This window comes from Gouania willdenowi, chromosome 20, assembly GCF_900634775.1.
Source record: "Gouania willdenowi chromosome 20, fGouWil2.1, whole genome shotgun sequence".
NCBI lineage: Eukaryota > Metazoa > Chordata > Actinopteri > Blenniiformes > Gobiesocidae > Gouania > Gouania willdenowi.
Genome location: NC_041063.1, coordinates 4911676 through 4932596, shown reverse-complemented (window position 1 = coordinate 4932596; position 20921 = coordinate 4911676). Strand labels below are relative to the sequence as shown.

Here is a 20921-nt window from a genome sequence, read left to right as displayed (position 1 = left end):
ATCATTTTGTGTGTTTTTGTTGTCCTTTTTTAACTTTCTCTGTCATTTTGTACAACTTTGTGTGTTCACTTTGGGGGCCACACTAAATTAGAGTGAGGGCTGCATGTGGCCTCAGGGCACACACGTTCCTTTAATAAGGTTTTTTTATCGTTGATAGTGAACACAGTTGAACTCTAATTCAGAGTGTGATGGTTTCTTTGTGTATATACGTATATATGCATTTGTGTGTATCCATAAAATGAAGAGTCCGTCCCTAAGACTGCTCTACTGTAAAGTGCCTTGAGATACCATTGGTTATGATTTGGCGCTATACAAATAAAGATTGATTGATTGATTGATTGATTTGTTAATAAAACAATGCGGTGCTATTTACTACGACAGGAAACAGGCAGCGCTGACATCACGCCGTGTGCCACAGGCGCTTCTTATTTTTAGCCCAGAAAATCTAAGTGTGACTTGGCCTGGACAGCCTCACAGAACCAAACCTCATTCAGGAACACAACTGTTTATATTGTATTGGAAATCCACAAAAACATGAGATTCTTTACCCAGAATAGTTCTATATTTAAATTTAAAAGTGCACCTGAGGGCACGATGAAGAGCAGTTAATAAAACAGAGACGTGTCATTGTTAAAAGTGGATCTTTCAATTAAAATAATTGTAGCCTCAGTTATTTGCAATTTCTTTCATCTTTTTTCCCCTTTACAAATTATCATATTTTAATCTTGAGCCTATTATTGTCCATTGCAGTGGTAGAAAACAGTTAAGATGATCTGAGGGATATTCCATAAAGCAGGTTATGTTCAAACTCTGAGTATATTTGGGCTCAAATGAGGGAAACTCTGAGGATCTCATTCCTAAACACAAGGTATGTTCTTCTCTGAGTATGTTACCATGGCAACATTGTCCGTGAACTAAACCTGGTCGCTGGCATGTTTTATGGAAGAAACCCTGGGTTTCTACCTGGCTCCACCCACTTAAAGGAACCTTAACACTTTTCTCTGAAACACATTAGTAACATCGCACACCACAGACGTGATCACATTATTAATGTTGTGTTTCTGTCCAAACGGTAGTTTTCTTTCTAACATTGTGGATACAGATCATTAAGTGAAAGACACTGAGAGGTTGATCTGCATGAAAACATCTACTGACGTCTGTAGTAAAGTTCACTGAATACAAACCTGTGGATAATATAAAGGAGGAGATGATAATTTAAATGAATCCACTTTTGAGGCTCAATTGTTGTTTATATTGTTATACAGTTTGATCTATAGATCAAATCATGACACCACTTTTCAAAGTGATGGGTCACGGGTTTGTGTCCTGCTTCAGTTCTTTTTTTAATGACACATTTTTTTGACATAGAGATGACTCTGGCGACAATATTACATTAAAAATCAATATAATTGATTCAATATCAAGCAGCAGTCACTGTCTTTATATCTAGTGTAACAGGAGAGCTCTCTATGCAGCCATCCTATGCTGCTGCCACGTCTCCTCAGACACATTTTATTCATATTATTCCCCGTGATGAAGGGACCAAAAAGTGTGACTAACTACGAGTGATTTTAAAGACTATATAGTCACTGAAGTGGCGCTCAATGCGAAAACCTTTAGAACAGGCTCATATTCCTCAAACACCGGCTTATTTCACCCACCAGGGAATAAATCACTCTCTTCAGGTTGTTACCATGGTAGTTTGTGTAATCTCTGATCCTTTTTAACGAGCGTGCACGTGAGTAACCCAAGGTTTACATACTCAGGGTTGATTGACCCACTTCATACCAGCTGTAATACCCAGAGTTTCACATAGCGGGGTATGTTGACCCAGAGTTTATGGATAGACTCAGAGTTTGTTAACCCTACTTTATGGAACACACCTCTGAGGGCTACATTATAAACATTCAGGTCAGCATTAGAATAATGACCAATCTGAGCATTAATACAAAGGGTTCTGAGTATTTTTGGAGTCATTTTGTGTGTTTTTGTTGTTATCTTGGATATTTTTGTTGTTGTTTTGTCTGTTTTTGAAGACATTTCATGTATATTTGTTGTCATTTTTGTGTATTTTTGTTTTGATTACTAGAGAAAATGTCAGATTAGATTAAACTTTATTAATCCCACAACAGGAAATTCACTCTTACAGCAGCAAAAGATATAGAGTGATAGCAATAAAAACAATATACCCAAAGCAGAAAGGATCTCGTTTTAACAATATACATAAAAATGAAGTACAAGATATTTACGAGTACGAGTCCATGAAGAAGTTAAGAGGAAAACTGAATAAATAATAATTGCACATGATAACAGTGCAGATACTTTAAAAAAATATATAGTTAAGATTTGGCACGAAATATTGTACATAAGAAATGTTTTGGACATTAAAGGAATAAAAGTATTGATATTTTCTCATTACATGAAACAACATGACCTCTGACCTTAACCACACTCACCACAGTAGTGAATAGACTTTAAGGAGGCACGTCTGTGAGTATTGTTCACCTAATCAACCAGTTCCTGTGGCTCCTGTGATGCAATGGTTCCCAGCTCTCATTCAGTTTGTGACAAAGCGTCACTAATGTTATAGGAGATTAACTTTTCTTTAAGCCTTTCATTCCACAGCCAATAGCTGCACAGCTGCAGCTGAAGAGAAGAAGAAGAAGAAGAAGAAGAAGAAGAAGAAGAAGAGAGAAGAAGAAGAAGAAGAAGAAGAAGAAGAAGAAGAAGAAGAAGAGAAGAAGAAGAAAGAAGAAGAAGAGAGAAGAAGAAGAAGAAGAAGAAGAAGAAGAAGAAGAACTGTGCAGGTATTGGTGGAGAGACAGGTAATAAAACTAATGAATTCCCCAGAGTGCTGTGGTGATATTTATACTAATATTCTGACATGTTGGTAATACATAAATCAGCTAAAATGAGGACGATTACTCTAAAGTCAACCAGTCAAAAATGAAGAGAAATTACCCATCATGCACTACATTAAAGAGTTTAAAATGTTAGTTTTTGTTATGTTATTATCATGTCACAATATGTGACATCACATAAGTAGCTCCCTGTGGAATATTTAGTTTTAAAGGTTCTGATCCTATAAATAAGATCTTTCTAAAATGCTGCCAGAGCTTCAATGTGCTCTGCTACACACTCCGCGTACGTCCTTATTTGTGTCTTCTGAGCGTCAACAATCTCAAACTACTTGAAAAGGTGAAATAAACATACATAATAACAAGAAACATACAAAAAACAATACACAAAATGATAGGAAAATATGCAAAACATCATAAATACACAAAAATGATGACAAAAAATACACAAAAAAACACACAACATACAAAATGACAGGAGAATATGCATGACAACACAAGTACAATAATATACTCATCACAAATGCACAAAACGACAACAAAATACACAAAATGATTCCAAAACACACAAAAAACAACAAAAACACACAAAGATACATATTGCAGAAAAATACACAAAATGAGGACTGAAATCAACAAAAAACTAAACATAAAGACAACAAAACACATAAATTGGGTGAGAAATGTCAAAATTACTCAAAAAAAAACAACAAAAAAACAACAAGATACAACAAACCTAAAGCCTGTGTTATTTCCTCTTTATTCTAAATGCTGACATGAATGTTAATAACAGATAATAATGTGGTCCAAAATGTGTCACTAGAATCACAGGATAACGCTGAAAATCCACAGAGAGAAGTTGGGAGAGAGACCCAACGTCCCCAGTGGAATATTTAGTTTTAAAGGTTCTGATCACATGAAGAAGTTCTAAAATGCTGCCACAGCTTCAATGTGCTCAGCTTTCCATGAACATCCATATTTGCATCTTCTGAGCGTTGAAAATGCGAAATCCAATTAGTAAAACAATCTACTTTTAGTTGTCGGAATCTCTTTCTAATATATCTAATATATTTCCCTTTTTGCTTCCAGACATAAAGAATCATCATCAGATGCTACATTTCTCACTTGGACAAACAGATTGAATGAAAGAAAGAGGGACGTCCCTGATTTTCCATGTCTCTGAGCACATGTGGAGCCTGTTTAGCATCCTCACACATCCAGCTCTATCTCTCTTCATCTCAAATGGGATTTTCCACACTATCTGACACCATGTGCAGCATTCTGCTTTTCTGCTTTGGCCACCGGCTCCCAGCTCTCACGCTGGTGGCGAGGCTAATCTCACTCAGGTTAAGGCTCAGCGGGATCCTCGTGATGGGTGGTGCTGTCAGTCTACGGTTCAAAGACCCACCTTGATTAAAATTCTTGAGGCGAGGGCAAAAACCAAAGTGTGGAGAGAAAGAAAAGAACAAGAGTCCCCAGTGTTCCTGTTAAGTTTGGGGTGTGCCTGCACGGCTCTGCCAACGCCAACGTGAACACTTGGCAGCTCAGCATCTGGATCTTTGAAGATAACGGGTGCTTTTAATAAACAAACAGAAGCAATTACTGGGCAGCAGTGGAAAGGAGAGGGATTGGATTAAGTCAGGATGAGCAGAGCAGCAGGATAAGTGAAGTCTGAGCTGATCAGCAGAGAAACCAAACCCTCTCACTGACCCTGGGAGATAAAGACTTCTCTCTGTGCTCACTGTTAAAAAGGGTTTTATTTCAAATCCCATTAAGAGAGCCCTCCTCCTATAAATATATACTTAATATATATTTATGTAATATATTCATAACAAACAAAGATGGTCACTAATTAAGTCATTCAGTTGGTAGCTGGTGTTACTCATGATCATAATAACTGTCATTAAACTCTTAAATTAAAGAACAAGTTCTGATGAACTACGGCCGCGGAACGTCTCTGCGTCTAATAGCACATACCACCTTCCCGAGAATTCAGTCAAATGACTTGGTTCCACCGAGTAAAGCAAATTAAATTTTGTGATGTACAATTGTATTCTACGTTGAATTGCCTTTGAAATGAAATATAACATGACTATGTTTCGATAAATTTAGAAATGACCAGAAAAGAGAGTGGGCCCCCGGGTCCACCCCACTTTCAAAAATGTCTCGGAGAGGCTCTCGACATCCGCTCATAGAATATACATGTCAAATTACAGCCCGATTCAACGAGCATTAACGGAGGAGTCGTCATTTGAAGAATGATACCCCCTGGTGCCCCCGTGGCACATAGAAAGTAATGAGCCCCATTCATATATTGGTATGTGTCAATGATTCCGTACCACCATCTGTTGCAATATTTGACTCACAAATAAATTAGAAAACAACTTTAATGGAAATTGCCTAAAAAAGGGGTGTGGGTCCCCAAATCAAATTGTGCGAGGCATAAATCTTTGAAACAATATATCACACGACTATGTTCCCACAAATATGTTCCCCTCTTCCCCAAATCAAAAATCGGGCTCAGAGCGTCGATGCGTACACATCCATAGATTATAGTCGCGATTTTAACTAGTGTACACAACAAGAAGAAGAACAAGAAGAAGAACAAGAAGAAGAACAAGAAGAAGAACAAGAAGAGTGGTGTTTTGAGTCTGGTAGCCCGGCCTAAAAATGAGTGAGTTTAATAAAGGTAAAATTACCGGCACAAACAGCTCTAACACAATAATAACCTTCACCAGATTTTAGTACTTGAACAGCAGATTTTCTTTTGGACTACAAGGATTTCTTATTTTTTTCCTCCTTTTTTTTAAATTTAGTTAAACTTTTTATCTGATTAAACTAGAGTAAAAGTGCAGGTATTATAGAACAATTAGAATTTTTGGAGAAATTAAATTTTTTTGTGTTTAATTTAAATCTTTATTTGCACTAAAATAATTAGCCTGCTAAAGTCCAGACATAACAGGCCTGTACTATGAAGCTGGATAAGTATATTTTGATATCTCTCTGTTAGCTTCACCTAACCAAACATTCTCTGTCATAGAGCAGCTGTACTACGAAGCTGGATACAAACACGTTCACTTAATGCAGGTGATTTCAGACAGACTTGGTGCGTGCTCCAGTAGAAGGGGTGGAGATTGCACTGTCAGACCAATCACTATCATGGATAAACTGTGTAGCGCAACTTGCGTCATAATTGAGAAAGAAATCTTTAAAAATATGAATAATTCAAATCAATAATTCAAACCAAAAACAACACTGTTGCTGCAGAAAAAACAGGATGGAATGAATGCAGGAATTGATGAGTGTTAATGCTTAAATTAGTGAGATTATACAATATTAATTCATGGGAGAATAAATGGATACTGATCATTTTCACTTTATTAAGGCACAGACCTTGTCAGCGTTGATACAGATTAGCCTACATCATAAGGTAGACAATATCTTTATTTTATATTATGACTAATGTTTCCTATAGCAGTGGTTCCCAAACTTTCCACAGTCCTGCACCCCTTCAAACATTGAACCTGAGGCCATGTACCCCCTACCGCTGCACACTTAAAAAACATAATAATGCAATGCAGTGTTTTTTCAACCTTGTGGTCGTGACCCCACGTAGGGGTCGCCTGGAATTCAAATGAGATCCCCTGAAATGTCTATTAATCTATAATAATAATAATAATAATAATAATAATAATAATAATAATAATAATAATAATAATAATAATAATAATAATAATAATAATAATAATAAAAAGACACTGAATACAAAAGTATTTTTAACATTTATAATTCAAATTGGAATCTTCACAAGTGTTCTAAAACTGAAACAGTTTCTGAAACAGAGTTTAAGGATTAGGTTAAATCTTAACTCAGGAAGAACAGTGAATAACTGTAAATAATTGTAGGAAAGTTGAAGCATTAAAGTCCTCAGGATTCAGATTAAGGTGATAGTCAGTGGCGGCTGGTGCATTTTTCTCCAGGGGGGGCTACAACTCCATAATAGACATACACCAAAAACAGGGTTTGTGTAGCTTTGAACACATAAGTAAGGAAATATTCAGTTACAGAACTGCTTTAAAACAAATCACATGTATTGCCTCAGAACCCATAATAAGCAGAACAAATGTACTGTATATACATTAGAGTGAGTGAATGTGTGTCAGGGTTAATATACTTTTTGAAATTGTATTTGTATTTTAATTTTAATTTAGTTTTTCATATTTTTTATTATTATTTTTTAAATTAGTTAGTTTAACAGGTAATTCAATGGAAAAGGGGGTGAAAAAGGAAGTGGTAAATGAATATATATAATTTAAGACCTGACAAAATATAATTTAAGACCTAGTTTACAAAATATGGACATATTGAAGATTTGAAATCATCAAATTTAGTTTGTTCCTAGTTTGTTCATGTTTCTTTGCTTTCTCTGTAAAGTGCTTTAAATGGGTCCTACCTGTTTTTATCCATGCTGAGTCAGCAGGTAGGCAGGGAAAGCAGAATCATTTTATTTCTCTTTCTTCATTTTGCTTCTCCTTCTATCGTCCCACGGCTTCACGTGTCAATCAGCCACTTTATGACGGACTACTGTGACGTCAGCTCCTCCCATGGCGGGAGGGGGGTGTTGTGTCAACTCTGCGCAGCCTCAGTGTGTCTCTGGGTGCATGTAAGCTGCGCCCAGAGACCATCGAAGAGGAGTTACTGCACATGTACAGTACAATTATTAACGAGAGTGGACGGTAAAGATTAGTGCGCCCCAAAGCGCAAACACGTCACCAGTCAGACACAGATGAACCAAACACATTACTCATCATCATTACCTATATAATATTTATTCTGATTACCTAAATACAGTTATACATTTGTTTCATAGTATTTTGAAGTCATTATTGTCTCCCACCACAAATTGTGGAAGGGAGATATAGGTTTGAGCTCCGCCCATCCGTCCGTGCGTGCATCCGTCTGTCCGAGTTAAAGGAGACAGCTTTTCTCAGAAACTGTTCAAGATACGATAACCAAATCCAATGTTTGACTTCAGGGTATCAATATTTTGATGGAGTTCAAAAATGAGAAGTGCACAATTATTTTTTCCGGAGTTATTGCCCTTGATCCCTTTTTTCTTTTCTCTGTTCGAGGTATCTTCCATGGGGACAGCTTTTCTCAGAAACCGCTTAAAATAGTTAGTAAATTTATATTCTGATGTGATAATATTTTCTTCTGTACAGATCTAAGTTCTTAGATTTAGGACATTTAGGAAAAGGTTGTGAGTTATAATGAGAACCAATCTGGCGAGGGATGTTGATGACCATGTCTACTTGTTAAGTTGTATTATTTTTTTAATGTCTTACTCAAACTAACGTGGTGAGTGGTGTGGTGGCGCCCTAGCGCCCTCTATTGGCCAGCCGCCACTGGCGATAGTTAAGAGTTAGTTGGCGCTCCTGTCAAAGGAGGCTGTGGGAATGAGTGACACCCAGCACCATGTTTCATTCCCCTCAGAGGGCCTCAGTAGTCAATAATTCAGCAGTGAAGTCCAGATTGCATTATTGCTGCTAAGGCATGGAGTAGGAACCCTGCTTCCCCTTTAGTTTTTACCATTTCTCCCTCAGCCAACGATTGTTTCCTCATTCCCTCTCTCTAGAGGTTCCACAGTTCACTCACTCACATCATATTATTGCAGCACTTCAATAATTCAAAGTGATATATAAAAGTCAATGATATTTTCCATACCTTGGGTCATTACGATGCCTGCGAGGGATTTGTGTCGAGCGTGTGCAGGACTGCATCCCCCCACCAGCGACCGGTACTTCTCTCTCACCAAGTGGAATATGGAATCAGCAAAATCCTGAAAAACACATATTAATTCTCTTATTTCTACTGGACACAATCTGCAGACAGTGATGAGCAGGGTGCCCACTTTGAAACTACCACTATGTGACCAGGTGTCCAAATTACCCTCAAAACCCTCTGTACAACTGGTGGCCCGTGGGCTCTGGGTCTAATTTTGTGAACTTGGCAAACTTTCAAAAATACACAAAATTACTCAAAAAAATCTCCAGAAACAGAAAGTACCCAACTGAACAACAAAACACATCAAATGAAAGAAAAATAAACAAAATAACAAATAAAATACACAAAAAGGCACCAAAAACACCCATAATTACATCAAAATACACCAAAAGACAACTAAAACACACAAAATGAGAGAAAAAACATACAACATAACATTAACAATACGCAAAATTATTCCAAAAATACACAAAAGGACAACAAAAATGGACAAAATACACAAAATTAGAGAATGATACACAAAAGGACAACAAAAAACAAAAACAACCCAAGAACATGTTACAGAATACACAAAAGAACAACACACAAAAGAAGAACAAACACACAAAATGAGAATGTAAAAAAACAATAAAAACACACAAAAGGACAAGAAAAATATTACTCAATGATTAAACAGACAGTAAAATAAACAAAATGAGAAATAAAATGCAATAAATAACTCCAAAAACTACCATACTACAACAAACACAAATAATTTTTTTAAAAAATTGTACAAAACAACAACAGAAACACAAAAACCAATACTGAGATTGATGATTATTCTAAATACTAACATGAATGTCGATAAGAGTCAGACAATCACATTTTTATGGCCTCGCTGTGATAGAAGTTGCCAGTGTGTTCATAAACCCAAACCAACCATGATAATAATGCATTTCTGCTAATAATAATATTAGTTCAGCCATTCTCATTTCATTTTTTGCACTCCAGTAAGTCACGGAAACCGAGTGGTCTGTATTTATTTGGGAAAGCCATTTGCACAGAAATAAAAAATACATAAAGAAACATATATTTTGCAATAATAGGACATATTCAAATCCTAGTTTGTGTTTTCATTCTAATCCATTAACATCAAGCTAACACATTTATTCATAAAAGCAGCACAGAGTATTTCCCCTTACACGAGTTAACCTTATGTAAGAAGGTGTGTGAGCATTAGATCTACTTTATGTGTCTCCTTTGGCTGTTTAGCATATTGTGCTTAGTTGAAGGTGAAACAGGTGTGAGTGCTGTGTACACATACAGTACATGTGAGAGTGTCTGTACAATCATTAAAGAATGCATGATTGATTCCATTAGATCAGAGACAGTGAACTTTTTGTGCGTTTCTCATTATTTTGTTTATTTTGCAAGTGATTTTGTGCGTTTTTGCAGTCATTTTTGTGTATTTTTGTTGTCGTTTTATGTATCCTTGCCGTTCTTTTGTGTATGTCATGTAACATGAAAATAAATCATGTCACACAGCACAAAAAATAAAATAATTTTCGTGACAGTTTCATGATCTAGAGTTGTACTCAAGACCACACTATTCGAGAGCAGGACTTGCTCAAGACCAGAATACGTCAAGACCAAGTTTTGGGAATAGAGACCAAGTCAAGACAAAAACCATAATAAACACATTTAAAAAACATGACATGGTTGAAACCTTTAAGAAAATTATTCTTTTTAAATACATATCTGCAACTTTTTCAAAGCACAACATGAAAAATCTCAAATGTCAACAAATCTTTTCAACTAAATTCTTAAAAAAAAAAAAAATCCTTGTATGTATTTAAAAGCCATTGATAGTCCAGAATTATTCTAAATATCTGAAAATCAGATGTGTATTATTCAGATAAATGAGTCCTAAAGTACCTGTTCAGAGGGATTTCTGACTAGAAATAAAATGGACTGATTAGTTTAGGCAATTTTTCGGACACATAAGGCACTCAAGAAGATTTCCAACGAGATTTTCAAAACAATCAGTGAGATAAGACTAAATGTTTGAAATCAAAATACAACATTAATCAAGAACAGTTCCATGTGTTTCTCCTTATTATCACATTAATGAAGTTAAAGAATAACAGATCAGTGATGCGTGTTGGTCTCGACTGGTAAAATCGGAATATCCCGAGTGCGAGACAAGACCAAGATCTTCAAAATGTGGTCTCAAGATCGTTCTTGAGACCAACATCAGTCTTGGTCTGAGTAGGGTTGGGCATTGTTTGAATTTGAACGATTCCAATTCCTAACAATTCCTGATTCTGATTCTTTTGAGAGGCTGGGTCAAAAAGGTTTATATGTTTGAAATGAGCTAGCTAACCAGAGGTCTATCTGGATGAAATAGTCTGAACCTCTCCATGAATTTTAACCCTATGAACTTATTACTTTCTATAAACTTTACTAGGAATTCGTCACAGGGTAGTTTTCAACTAGTATAGAAATATCAAATATATCAACATGATCTAAGAACAACTTGTACAACTCAGTTCAGATTAGCAGCAAGTACAGTATAACATCAGAAACAGTTCCGAACACCCTGTTCATGGTTACACTTTCGGTGGATTCTTCTTCGTTGGTGTTCGGCGGCTTCTTCTTCTGGTCGGCAGACTGGGTATTCAAAGTAGGAACCAAAATTTCAAAATTTGAACAATTCCGGGAGAATTGGAAAGTTAGGATTAATCGATAGTCGATACTCGATGACCAACCCTAGTCTTGAGTGCTACAGCACATCACAATCCTTGTGAGACTGGGCTGGTCCTACCATTACCACGGACCAAACTGTAAAACTATTGTCCAAGGTTTCAGAATTGATTAAAAATGATTCTCAACCAAACCAAAGTGAACGTCGTCATTTAAATCACATCTTTATCTTTTCATTTCTGATCTTTTTGGTGACGAAAAGAACCAGAATGTGGTTTCCAAAGTGTGAAACCACATTGAGCATTGTTGTTACATTACTCTGCCATCAGCCAATCAGAGACATTCTCTAAGCTTTAATCTCCATCTGCACTGATGGAGCAGCGTCATGTGCTTGTATTATGTGTGAACAAGCTCTCAGTTCTGAACGTGTTGCACAGGAACACAAGCAAAGCTTTGCTCTTTTCACTCTTTACTGCTCCACCCTTCAACTAGACATGCTCTAAATCCACAGCCTTAGCAGATGTTCCAGAGGCATGTGCATCAAATTCACACCCATCTGAACATTTAATGCTCTTTACTCAAGAGGTAATTAAAGGCTTAGTCTCCGAGCAGTCGCCGCACTGCTGCAGCGTGTAAATGGATCACCAGGAAACGGCCAAAGACTGGGCCTTTTGGACAGAGTTAAGCCACTGTGGAAAAAGGCACATCAAGAAAAACCATGGCGACAGATGTAGATGGAGAGAGGGAAGGAGCACTCCAAGAAAGACAGAGAATAAAGGAATTAGCGAGCATATTGCACATTATAGCCCTCGTCAAGGCTGAGAAATACTCTCACAGTTGAAGCTCACAGCTTGAAAGTGTCACGGTGGGTGGTGTGTGGGGCTGTAAGTGCATGAACATGCACTTATTGCTGCTTTGACTCTGATGTCATTTATTCAAAGAGTGCAACAGTCACAGAGAGAGAGAGAGAGAGAGAGAGAGAGAAAGAGAGAGAGAGAGAGAGAGAGGGGCAAGACAGTGAAAAACAGCTGACATTATTTAAATAAGGGGCTGGTTTGTTGGGCTGGTGTTTGTGGTTATTGCTCAGTAGTCTGACACAAGTCTGATAAAATGTTTGTTGTTGTCAGGCAACGTTGATAGCTAAAACATAAAAAAATAAATAAAATAATAAACACAATTATTAATTGTGTTTTTTTATTTTTAACTAAAAGTTGGTGTTGGTGTTTGGTATCATTTCAAACAAAATCCTCAAGATGTTGTGAAAATCCTACAACTCGGTGTGGGACAATATTTTAAGATATCAAAACGTCGCATCATGTATCGTCTGGGGTTTGTGGGTGGTCTATCTGGATGAAAAGTGGTGCTGCAGGCTACACCGTGCATGGGAGGGTTATGAAAATTGAAGGGTTGGTCCTGAACCCTGCACTTACCTAGGACACAAAAAATACATATGTTCGCCAGCAGGGGGGGCTCTTATGACATCATCACTGTATGGATTCTATGTTGATTCTAACATTGTCTTCATGGAAACCTGTTCAGGGGGTCACGTTCATAGTGGGTCACATTCATAGGGGGTCCATGTTCTCCGCGAAACCTGGGGGCAGAGTCGCGTGGGAAGGCTTGGCCCCCTTTTATAACTGCGGGCAGTTCTAGTTATGGCGCCAAGCCCGCAGACCTGGGACACGGTTCCCAGGGCAACGTGCTGTGGAACCCAATTGTAATCGTTCTGATTATTTTTCCATTGGTAATTATTATTATTCATATGAACTGAGTGTATCGTCCCACCCTTAATACATTGTATATATTCCCTTCAAATTTTTAAATTCATGTAAATCCTATGACATTTTTGTCCCTGGAATCAACTGCTTTTGTGAACAGTTTTAACTTTACAATACAAAACAAGTCTGTGCAGCTTTTGTACCATTTGAAAGATAATACATTTTTGCTGTGAGAGCTCAGAAGTTTCAAAATAAAATGAATAATATAATTGGAAAACCTTTTTTCCCCTTTTAACTTATAAACTTGTTTCGGTTTTAGCTTTCACATGTTATAATTTTTTACATAATCCTCATTTAATAGGGATGTAACGATTCACTCAACTCCCGATGCAATTCGATTCACAATACTCGGTTCACGATACGATTCTCTCACGATTTATTTTACAAAATGGGACTGTAGTCAAATGAAATGAAAAAATAATCCTTTGATTTTTTTGGGAAAAAAACTAGAAAATACTGTATTATTTTCCTTTTATTTTTCATTGTCAAAAGAATCCCTTGATAAATTATTCAAAACAATGCAATTTAACTAAAAATAAATCTTGAATGAAATAAATAAAGGAATAATACAAATGAAGAAGAAGCCTATTAATTAAAATTCTGGTTCTATAGTAAACAATGCAAAACTGCATAATAGTTCTTTTCCTTTTTAAAAGTGCAACTGAAACTGTAAATGTAAAATCAGTCATTGCACTGTTTTACGCCAGATATTTGTTTGGACCAGCAGAGGGCGCTGGTAACCCAGTGGTCGGTTGGCATGCAGAAATTCCTGCAGTGAAGAAGAGATGCTATGCTAGCAGACAGAGCTAATAGAAAAACGTAATAATAATATTACAGATATTCTTTCGGTGCTAAAGGGTTAAGGAATCAGTAGTAGAAGGCGGCCAGAAAGAAAGTAGTAGCAGATTCCGCCCGCCGCCAACACTGCTGGACAAGACAAGGGATAAATATATAGCGCCCTCTGCTGTTTAAAAAAATGACTGCGATTCAATTTTCAAAGTATCGATGTCAATCGTCATACCTATGAATCGATTTTTAACTGCCTTACAATTAATCGTTATATCCCTATTATTTAAAACTGAATTTAATCTGCACAAACAAGTTTTTGTTTTTGGTGGCGTAAAACATTACAAAACAACTAATCACTATAGGGTTTGTTGCATATTTTCAAAGATTGTTTATGTATTAATGATGAGAGTGAATACCAAACTTCACGTCTACAACGAAAACACATCTTGTTTCCTCCAGGGGAGAAAAAGACTTCCTCTTTTGGTGTTTAGAGGATTTGCTGATCCCCAGTGTGTCAGCCTGTTCTGATTGTGTAAAGCAGCACCAGAGAAGGAAAAGGAATCGGGGACAAATCCCTGCCTTGTTTCTTGTTCCTGAAAGTGACATCCAATTAATTGTGACTGGATCGTGCTTGGCTTGGCAGCATCAGCTGGTGTCGGTCACAACGTGAACCTGAAGTCCTCCTAAAGGCCTTCTCATTGATGACATTACAGAGATGAGAGAAGGTGGCGGCTTAGAAAGGCCTGGAGAGCAAAGGTGGAATAGACGCTGCCGCTCTATCACCAGCTCTTTGTCAATTCAACTTTTCATCTGTTCTCAACTCACACTCTTCCTTTTTTTCCTGCTCATCTTCTGCTTTTTACAAACCTGATTTCACTCGGCCTTTTTTCCCACCGAGCTTGTGATTCTTTTACAGAAAAATGTTTGCCTTTAACGTCCTAGCCAAGGTTTTTATTTGAAAATGCATGGAATCAGCCCGGTTTAGATTAGATTGGATTAGATACACTTTATTAGAGTGTATCTATTATAATCTAATCTAATCTAATCTAATCTAAACCAGGGTGTTTCCATTAATTTGTGTTTCCCACTGACCCTGAATGTTACACAGAGATCAAATACTTTAAACCAGGTGTTCTCAACCTTGGGTTCAGACAATTTGAGCCCATTTTTGCTTATTTTTACCCTTTTCCTGCAACTCAACCAAACTTTCAATCTTTCAACCATATTTTCATCAATGCTGAACATGTAGCAGCTAGCACGAACAGTTAACACGGACACTCGGACAGTGCTAACTTCAACATGCTGCAAGCACGCCGTGTCCGACAAATGAACAAACTCACTAGATAAATATTATCTGAAGGAGAGAAAGTAACAAGTTCAGTATCAGAAAAGTGTTTTTACCGTTTATGATGTGCTAACTTATAGCACTACATATAACGTTTTATTTCATTTGCATTTTATATTATTTGGAGATTGACAAAAGTACACATCAATATGACACGTAGCCCTTGGGACTAGTTTAAAAAACAGCGGAATGTAAATGTCCGCCTGCTTCTCTGCAAGTCTGTTTAATACAACTAGTACAGTGCCCGTCGGAAGTATACATTCATGTGGGAGCATAAGGGATATAATTGTGTATTTTTGTATCTTTCTGTTGTGTTTTTGTGCATTTTTTGTATAATTATAGTTTTTTGTTGCCATTGCATTGTGATTCTGGAATCTTTTTGTGTATTTTTGTATCTTTTTTTAGTGTAGTTTTGTGCATTTCTGTTGTTATTTTGTGTATTTTTGTATAAATATTTAGTTTTGTGTATTTTGAGTCATTTTCATATGTTTGTTGTTGTTTGGTGTATTTTTCTGTAATGTATGTATTTTGGAGTCATTTTGTGTGTTTTTGGAGCCTTTTTGTATATTTTTATGCATTTCTGTTGTCATTTTGTATAAATATCTTTCACCACTTTGTCACTGAATGAATCCAAAAACAAAGTGGTGAAAGACAACGCACCAACCTTAGCTACTGGGCGTAAATGGACTCCAGCAACAGCAGTGAAGGAGGCAACATCAGCTCTCAAACATGCTGACATTGTGGGGAATGTTCAGCGCGGAAGAGGAGGCCTTGGCCTAAATACCAGCCAACCAACATGGAGCAAGGCAACTGCACCTACACGGAGGAAGATGGTGGTGGAAGAAGTACGCCGTCAGGAGGAGGCTGCAAGGTGGGCCAAGGCAGTCTCCCTTGGCAAACAGGGACAGTGGACATGGTGGGACAATGTGGAGAAGAGGAGGCTCAGCTGGAGAGAGGTGTGGGCCATGGAAGCACAGAGTCTGCGTTTCACCATCAGGGCTACTTATGATGTCCTTTCAACACCTGTCAATCTCCATCAGTGGTTTGGGGAGAACCCAGCTTGTCCCCTATGCTCCAGGCCAGCCTCTCTCCGGCACATTCTAACAGGATGTAAAGCCAGTCTCACCCAAGGACGGTACACTTGGCGCCACAACCAAGTCCTCAAGAGCCTTGCGGGCGCCTTTGAGGGCAAAAGATCTGCCATCAACTCCCTACCACTGCCAATAGCCAACCCCACATGGACAACTGCCTTTGTCGGTGAAGGGGTGAAAGCAACCAGGAGCAGCTCGGCACCATCAGAGAGAGGCCAGCTGTGCTTAGCACGTGACTGGGCAATGCTGGTAGATATTGGCCAACAATTGGCGTTTGCTGCAGAGATCACCACCACCACCTTAAGGCCTGATCTGGTGCTTTGGTCCCGCTCCATCAAGAAGGTTTACATCATCGAGCTCACTGTACCCTGGGAGGATTCCATAGATGAGGCACATGAGCGAAAACACCTGCGCTATGCCGAACTAGCAGCAGAAGCACAACATCGCGGCTGGAATACAGAAGTCTGCCCAGTGGAGGTTGGATGCAGAGGGTTTGTAGCAACATCTACCACCAAACTACTCAGGGACCTGGGAGTCAGGGGCCAGAGCCAGCGCGCAGCCATCAAAGCTGCATCGGAGTCAGCAGAGAGAAGCAGCCAGTGGCTCTGGCTGAAGAGGAACGATAAGTCTTGGGCCCCTAAATAGCGGGTTGGGGTATGTGGTTGGCTCAGGCTTGGCTCTGGGGGGCAGGGCGCCCATGCCATGTGTGGGCCTGGGATGCAAGCTATGGGCTGATCACCCTGTGGCTGGCCAACTCTGGGGAGGGTGTATAGTGAATGGCCGAAACACCCTATGATCCGGAGGAACACTACTGATGATGCATCCTAGGCCCTTGCTTGCCCTGTGGGGGGATGGGTGTTCTGTTCCCCGGGTCAAGCTTTTTTCATAAACTTTTGTATGTGCTCGCACAAAAAGGGTATTAACATCTTGTCCTGTGTTTTAGAATCTAGTTTTTAGTTTTATTTTGCTCATTTAGTAAATTTTTATTATAAATAGTGTGTGTCAGCCATCTCCTCTGTGCGTTATCTATCACACATGCGCGCGCGCTAGGGTATTTGGAACCCGTCGACCGAGTTTCAGGTCGAACTGGCACTGCGTCGGGGAGATATTTGCTCCACACACACACTCACACATAACTTTATAAAGTCACTTTATTATGTCTATAAATGTTTTCATCTACTATACTGTATTTTACTGTGACAATTTGGCATTTTTAAGTAACTGTCAAGTACTTTTTTAGTATGTGTTCTAGGGCTGGGCGGTTTGACCAAAAATGTATATCACAGTATTTTTCTAAATTCTGACGGTTTCACGGTATATGACGTTTTTTTTTTATGCATAATCAGGTGTTCACAGCATTTTCTACTGGTTGAGAGATGAATTACTGCAGTAGATTAACTTAGGATGGTCTATTTTACTGTCATGATGAGTGAATATTATAGAATAATTCTACACTAGTAGTAATACAAGTTTTCAACAGCAGCTCAATGGCTCTTTGCTGCACAAGCTTAGCTTTAGCAATAGCTTGATTTCTAGCTTTAACTGCAGCAGTGGTGTGGTGGTTTCTTATGGTGAATAAGGTAGTATTTTGTTTGCAGCTCCACCAGGACTTATTTCTGTGTTATAGGAATTACAAACTGTGATCCTTCGCTCTTTTTTTTTGTGTATTACTGCTGACATGCTAAGCTAACCGTCTGTGTCCTTGAGTGTTGTTCTCCTGTAGCAGAGAAATGCACATACAGGCACATGCTCACATGCAGCTTCAGAGCTTTTAATTGTATCTTTTTTATCCATTTACACGTATGATTTACACCACATCTAACACCAGAGCGCTACTGTTTACCTTCCTATTTAGAAATGCAACGTTGAAAAGGGTCTAGTCTGAAACATGGCGCAAGCGTTATATTAAAAATTCACATCATAACAATATATACTGTATATATATATATATATATATATATATATATATATATATATATATATATATAGATCGGTATTCAGTATGAACCGGTATACCGCCCAGCCCTAATGTGTTCTCCTTTTTGGAAATCAAAGTGTGTTCACCTTCTATAATTTAGCACCACCTGAGTGAGAAAACATGGTGATCATCACCTGACTTTGATTTACAGCATCCATGTTTCACTTTAGGATGGCAAATACCTAAATACATTCATTAGAACAGAGTCACTCCTCTGTTCCTTTTCCAAACTCATCTACATGCATTCACAGACAGTCTGCAGCTCCTCACTGGAGACTTGGATGCCACCTTCAGTGTTGGCCCAGTGTAGCAGAACCCAGGCCAAGGATCTCACACAGTCAGACAGAACATCAGCTCTAGCACATCGTGAGAAAGCGAGGCCATCCAGCTTCCTGCTGGAGGAGCATCAAGGTTAGCCGCCGCGCCGCAGCGTTCTGCCACTTTGGAGAATTTGTTTTGCAGAATCTATTTCAGGTAATTGATGTCGACTCAGAATACAGCGGTGGAAAAAAAGTGCTGCGGCTGGCACTTGTGCTACTCCACCAGGTGTCTTTCCGGGTTAGTTCTGACCAATTTATTTAGCAGTTCCTGAGGGGGGGTCCTCAGCAGCAGCAGCAGTTATTTACAAAGCGCTACAGCTGCAATGGAGGAGATTTATTACAGCAATATTACAAGCAGGTCTGATGAAGAGGAGGCACCGAGGGAACGGAGGAACATTTTACAAACCTTGACCTCATTTACACTCAGTCTCACACACCTGGCCTTAGATACACTTTTACTGTCATTCAGCACAACATCCACATGCATTATAAACACAAATATATAGTGTACAAGCTGTTATCTAATCTCATGTGTGACTGCATCACTTTAAGGTCAGCAGCTGAATTATCCAAAGGACACGCCCCTTAAAGGCTAAATTTAGATTAAAAATAGTCTTTAAGCGCAGTCTTTTTACAAAAGCATAGCATCTCTTCTTCACTGCACAGAATAGCTTCATCCCAACCGACCACTGGGTTACCAGCGCCCTCTGCTGGTCCAAACAAATATCTGACATAAATACAGTGCAGACTGGTTTTTTTCAAAGTCCAATTGTTGAGGCACAAAATACATTTTCAGTTGCACTTTTAAAAAGAAAAAGAACTATTATGCAGTTTTGCATTGTTTACTATAGAACCAGAATTTAAATGAATAGGCTTCTTCTTCATTTGTATTATTCCTTTATTTATTTCATTCAAGATTTATTTTTAGTTAAATTTCATTGTTTAGAATAGTTTATCAAGGGATTCTTTTGACAATGAAAAATAAAAGGAAAATAGTACAGTATTTTCTAGTTTTTTTCCCAAAAAAAGTAAAGGAATATTTTTCAATCCTTTGTCTACTTTGTAAAATAAATCTTGAGAGAATCGTATCGTGAACCCAGTATCGTGAATCGAATCGTATCGGGAGTTGAGTGAATTAACTTCATTCCAGACGTCCGGTGTCACGGACTGAGTTTACCTCCGAGATGTACCTGTGCTAGAATTGCCATGCGCAATGTACTGATTGTACTGAATTAAAAATGCTTTAAAAAAAATGCTTAAAACATCACATCAGTCGAACAATGATAAAAAAATATGACTGTCATGATCAGATTGCTAATTGATTATATGAATATAACAGCTTATTATTGTAAAGTAACTTTAGGTTAAGTGTTTTTTATTGCAATGTATATTATAACCATGTTTTTTTGAAAAATAAATGATTCCTTTTCATTCAGAGCACTTCAGTAAGCTGTAAATAACGCTAAAAAATGTGATGATAAGACGTCCCTGTCATTGTTTTGTTAGCATTAGCAGTTGCACCGTCTTCATATGTTAGCGCTGTGTGCTCGTTTTAGATCCTTGATGATCTGGCCTACGTGATTTAATTTAAGTCTAAAGTTTTCATTAAAGTTAGTCATTTCATTTTGCCGTTTTTGTCTTTGAAAAGACTGTATTAAAATGCATTTCGTGACGTTAGCTTGGCGCTAGCGTTAGCTCGGTGCTTGTGTTAGCTCACTTGTTAGGGTTCTGCAGGTTCATCATCTTCATTTTCATCTCGCTCCGCTGGGTCCAACTCTGGCTCAAACATGTAAAGCTGGATGGACAAGTCTTCTGTTGTTGACATTTTGTAAATAACCTCTGAATAAAAAGTTTATGCGCCGCTACATAGCCGTATCTCTTCTATCAAACTACAAAAATGGCCGAGCAGGGTGGAGTTGAACCGAGTGTCACCTGAAGAGGGGGCGGGGTATGGAGTGTCTCATTTGCATTTAAAGAGACCGCACCAAAACGAGTTGCTCTCAGAAGCACAACAGAAAAGGGGTAGAAAAGGGGTGGAGTTAAAATAATGAGGAATTCAGACCCAAGCATTGCAGTTCTGCTTTATATAGACCACAACTGTATGATTTATATCTAAAAAGGAAGGATTTAAAACCATGATATGTCCCCTTTAAGGAAATTCTGCAATATAAAAAAAAACGTGTATGAAATCAAAACAAGTAAAAAACCCTTTGACCCTCTTGCGTCCCGTAGTAGCATACACGCTACAGTGTTTACAAGATGGAGGACAACGTGGTGTTTGGTGTTTCATAGATTC

At 38.2% G+C, this 20921-nt stretch overlaps 1 protein-coding gene across 1 annotated transcript in view; it reads right to left on the bottom strand.

The window, feature by feature from the left end:
- adarb2 (adenosine deaminase RNA specific B2 (inactive)) overlaps positions 1-20921 on the bottom strand; it is a 314585-nt gene that overhangs the window by 51839 nt on the left and 241825 nt on the right. Inside the window, 1 exon segment of the mRNA XM_028434799.1 lies at positions 8583-8697. Coding sequence (XP_028290600.1) covers positions 8583-8697 — 115 coding nt within the window.